The sequence below is a fragment of the Dermochelys coriacea genome, chromosome 22, assembly GCF_009764565.3.
Source record: "Dermochelys coriacea isolate rDerCor1 chromosome 22, rDerCor1.pri.v4, whole genome shotgun sequence".
Classification (NCBI taxonomy): domain Eukaryota; kingdom Metazoa; phylum Chordata; order Testudines; family Dermochelyidae; genus Dermochelys; species Dermochelys coriacea.
The window spans coordinates 3,073,800-3,077,547 of record NC_050089.1 but is presented as its reverse complement, the minus strand read 5'-3'; the positions used below and the strand labels follow the sequence as shown (position 1 = coordinate 3,077,547).

Here is a 3,748-nt window from a genome sequence, read left to right as displayed (position 1 = left end):
TGATGTGTATATAGTTACCTTGGACAAGTGTACCTGACCAGCTTAGGCAAGAACATATCCTGAAATGTTTTGCTACAGCTTGTTTATTTGAACATAAGCTTTTGTGAGCTACAGCTCACTTCATCGGATGCATTCCTTCATTGGAATGCATCCGATGAAGTGAGCTGTAGCTCATGAAAGCTTATGCTCAAACAAATTTGTTAGTCTCTAAGGTGCACCATGTACTCCTTTTCTTTTTGTGAATACAGACTAACATGGCTGCTACTCTGAAACCTACAGCTTGTTTAGCCCCACTGTAAACTGAGCTAGCTCCATGCCCCAGGTATATAGACAGCTTGCACCTTGATCAAATGAATCAAGCCAAAGCACCTAAGTGTGAAGCAGGCTTTTAATACACTTCAACATACAAAATACTGTACAGTATAAAGAAAGGACTAGAAAACTAAAGCTTCAAGTAATAAAAACGGCTCAAGTTTCATTTCACTGAAATGTACAGAATACAAAAGTACAAGGTATGAAACTGCCGAGGCTGCTGCTGTTCAGATGGAGAGAAACTCTCCTTGGAGATACCGCACCCTTGAGAGAAAAGAGGATATCACAGCTGCTGTGTAAGCTACAGGTAGTCTTCAACAGCCAGGACCTTCCACCTGGGACTCTGAAGCCTTAATTTCTAGCTGGTTTTAGAATGGCATGATCACAGCTGAATCCCACTTGCTTAAGAACCAGACACAGGAAAGGTGAGATTCTTCATTTTCCCTGTAAACTGACTGAGGTTCATTGACCCCTGCAGTAGGTACCAGGGTCTTTAACTCGGATTAACCAGTAGCACAATCAGTTGAGCTGCAGGGGTAGATGCTCAGGTGCTGCACCCTGTGTAAAGTTAAAATATCCTTTTGAACAGGTCTAGGACAGTATTTAATTCATCCTAATTAAACTGCTCACAGCACCCCCAAGTGCTAATTTTGATCCTACCAGTACCAGCGATGAGCTGTAGCCCCTGGAAGAGGAAGAGTAGCATATGCTCCCTTCTGTGTAAGTGTTAATTTGTGACTAAAAAGCAGTTTAAATGCTACTTGCACCTAACCTTCAGTGAAAGCTGCTTTTGACTCTATCCCTCCAAAGTCAGCCAGATCCAGCATTGCTGGCACATTGCAAAACTGCCACTGCTTTTCCTCCATGCACAAGCAGCAGCTACCCTTAGCACCTTTGGGAGAGGGATACCCCCCTCTGGACATATGCTACCAGAGAGCTGCCCTGCAGGTTAGGCAAATTGATTCAGTTTTGCTATGCTACTACCTCTCTAGTTTAAGAGCTTCTTAAATTCCATACCTTTTATTTCAGTCTGGGCTGTAGAAGAGCCATTTAGCTGTCCTTCAGTAGGCAGACCTGGGGAACAGAGAAGATACCATTTAAGAAATGTTATTTGGTATGGCTACAGCCAACTAGAACCCCAGGAAATAAAGCCTGAAGCAGTGAACAATCCAAGGGAACTCAACGTTTCCTGCTCCTGCTGTGCTTGTTTCTCCCCCCACCCCCAAGTGCAAGAATGGGGAATGAGTGGTTTGGAAGTTGCACCTTGGAAGGGAAGAATCCACCTTACATCTCAAATAGAGACCAGAAGGGTAGTGTAGGCTGCACGAGCAGCCACTATTCACACTGGGAGCTCGCATGTAGAATTCAGAACTACAAAGGGGACCAGTAAAGGAAACTATTTGGCTTGTGCAACCGGTGTTTTGATGGCTGAAGGCCTGAGGTACTTTCATACAATCTGCTTTCCACTTAGAAATGGAGGTCCTGAGTCTAGACTGCAAGCATGACTGAAGAGCTAGGGAACAGAAGCACCCAGAGAGAAAGCTGAGCTGTTGGAAGGGAAAAGGGCTTGTTACAGAAGGGGGCAATACACAGCATTGTTTCTATAGGCAGAGTTCATAAGAACATAAAAGGCCATACTGGGTCAGACCAAGGGTCCATCCAGCCCCGTATCCTGACAGTGGCCAATGCCAGGTGCCCCAGAGGGAGTGAACTTAACAGGTAATGATCTAGTGATCTCTCTCCTGCCATCCATCTCCACCCTCTGACAAACGGAGGCTAGGGATGCCATTCCTTACCCATCCTGGCTAATAGCCATTAATGGACTTAACCTCCATGAATTTATCAGTTCTCTTTTAAACCCTATTATAGTCCTAGCCTTCACAACCTCCTCAGGCAAGGAGTTCCACAAGTTGACTGTGTGCTGAGTGAAGAACAACTTTATTTGTTTTAAACTTGCTATCCATTAATTTCATTTGGTGGCCCCTAGTTCTTATATTATGGGAACAAGTAAATAATTTTCCTTATTCACTTTCTCCACACCACTCATGATTTTATATACCTCTATCATATCCCCCCCCATTAATCTCCTCTTTTTCAAGCTGAAAAGTCCAAGCCTCTTTAACCTCTCCTCGTAGGGAACCTGTTCCAAACCCCTAATTATTTTAGTTGCCCTTTTCTGAACCTTTTCCAATGCCAGTATATCTTTTTTGAGATGAGGGAACCACATCTGTATACAGTATTCAAGATGTGGACATACTATAGATTTATATAAGGGCAATAAGATATTCTCCGTCTTATTCTCTATCCCTTTTTTAATGATTCCTAACAGCCCGTTTACTTTTTTGACTGCTGCTGCACACTGCGTGGACATCTTCAGAGAACTATCCACGATGACTCCAAGATCTTTCTCCTGATTAGCCCCAGCTAAATTAGCCCCCAATACATTGTATGTATAGTTGGGGTTATTTTTTTCCAATGTGCATTACTTTACATTTATCCACATTAAATTTCATTTGCCATTTTGTTGCCCAATCACTTAGTTTTGTGAGATCTTTTTGAAGTTCTTCACAGTCTGCTTTGGTCTTAACTATCTTGAGCAGTTTAGTATCATCTGCAAACTTTGCCACCTCATTGTTTACCCCTTTTGCCAGATCATTTATGAATAGGTTGAATAGGATTGGTGCTAGGACTGACCCTTAGGGAACACCACTAGTTACCCCTCTCCATTCTGAAAATTTACCATTTATTCCTACGCTTTGTTCCCTGTCTTTTAACCAGTTGTCAATCCATGAAAGGATCTTCCCTCTTATCCTGTGACAACTTAATTTATGTAAGAGCCTTTGGTGAGGGACCTTGTCAAAGGCTTTCTGGAAATCTAAGTACACTATGTCCACTGGATCCCTCTTGTCCACATTTGTTGACCCTCTCAAAGAACTCTAATAGATCAGTGAGACATGATCCCTTTTACAGAAACCATGTTGACTTCTGCGCAACAATTTATGTTCTTCTATGTGTCTGACAATTTTATTCTTTACTATTTGTTTCAACTAATTTTCCCGGTACTGACATTAGACTTAACAGTCTAATTGCCAGGATCACCTCTAGAGCCCTTCTTAAATATTGTCGTTACATTAGCTATCTTCCAGTCATTGGGTACAGTAGCTGATTTAAAGGACAGGTTACAAACCATAGTTAATAGTTCTGCAATTTCAGATTTGAGTTCTTTCAGAACTCTTGGATGAATGCTATCTGGTCCCGGTGACTTGTTACTGTTAAGTTTCTCAATTAATTCCAAAGCCTCCTCTAGTGATGCTTCAATCTGTGACAATTCCTACAAACCTACAAGACAGCTCAGCCATGAAGACTGAAGCAAAGAATTCATTTAGTTTCTCTGCAATTACTTTATCACTTTTAAGTGCTCCTTTAGTATCTCGAT

At 42.0% G+C, this 3,748-nt stretch overlaps 1 protein-coding gene across 7 annotated transcripts in view; it reads right to left on the bottom strand.

Moving 5' to 3' along the window:
* Window positions 1-370: 370 nt before the first annotated feature.
* Window positions 371-3,748, bottom strand: part of FAM118B (family with sequence similarity 118 member B) — a 35,878-nt gene continuing 32,500 nt past the window's right edge. For 4 of the 7 annotated variants that reach the window (XM_043500767.1, XM_043500768.1, XM_043500769.1 and 1 more), the window contains 2 exons: window positions 1,330-1,386; window positions 371-1,254 (listed from right to left, as the gene is read on the bottom strand). In XM_043500767.1, the coding sequence (XP_043356702.1) occupies window positions 1,109-1,254; window positions 1,330-1,386 (203 nt within the window). In that variant the 3' untranslated portion in view covers window positions 371-1,108. The remainder of the gene's footprint in view (window positions 1,255-1,329; window positions 1,387-3,748) is intronic. The other 3 variants (XM_038380958.2, XM_043500771.1, XM_038380957.2) reach the window with 1 other exon arrangement.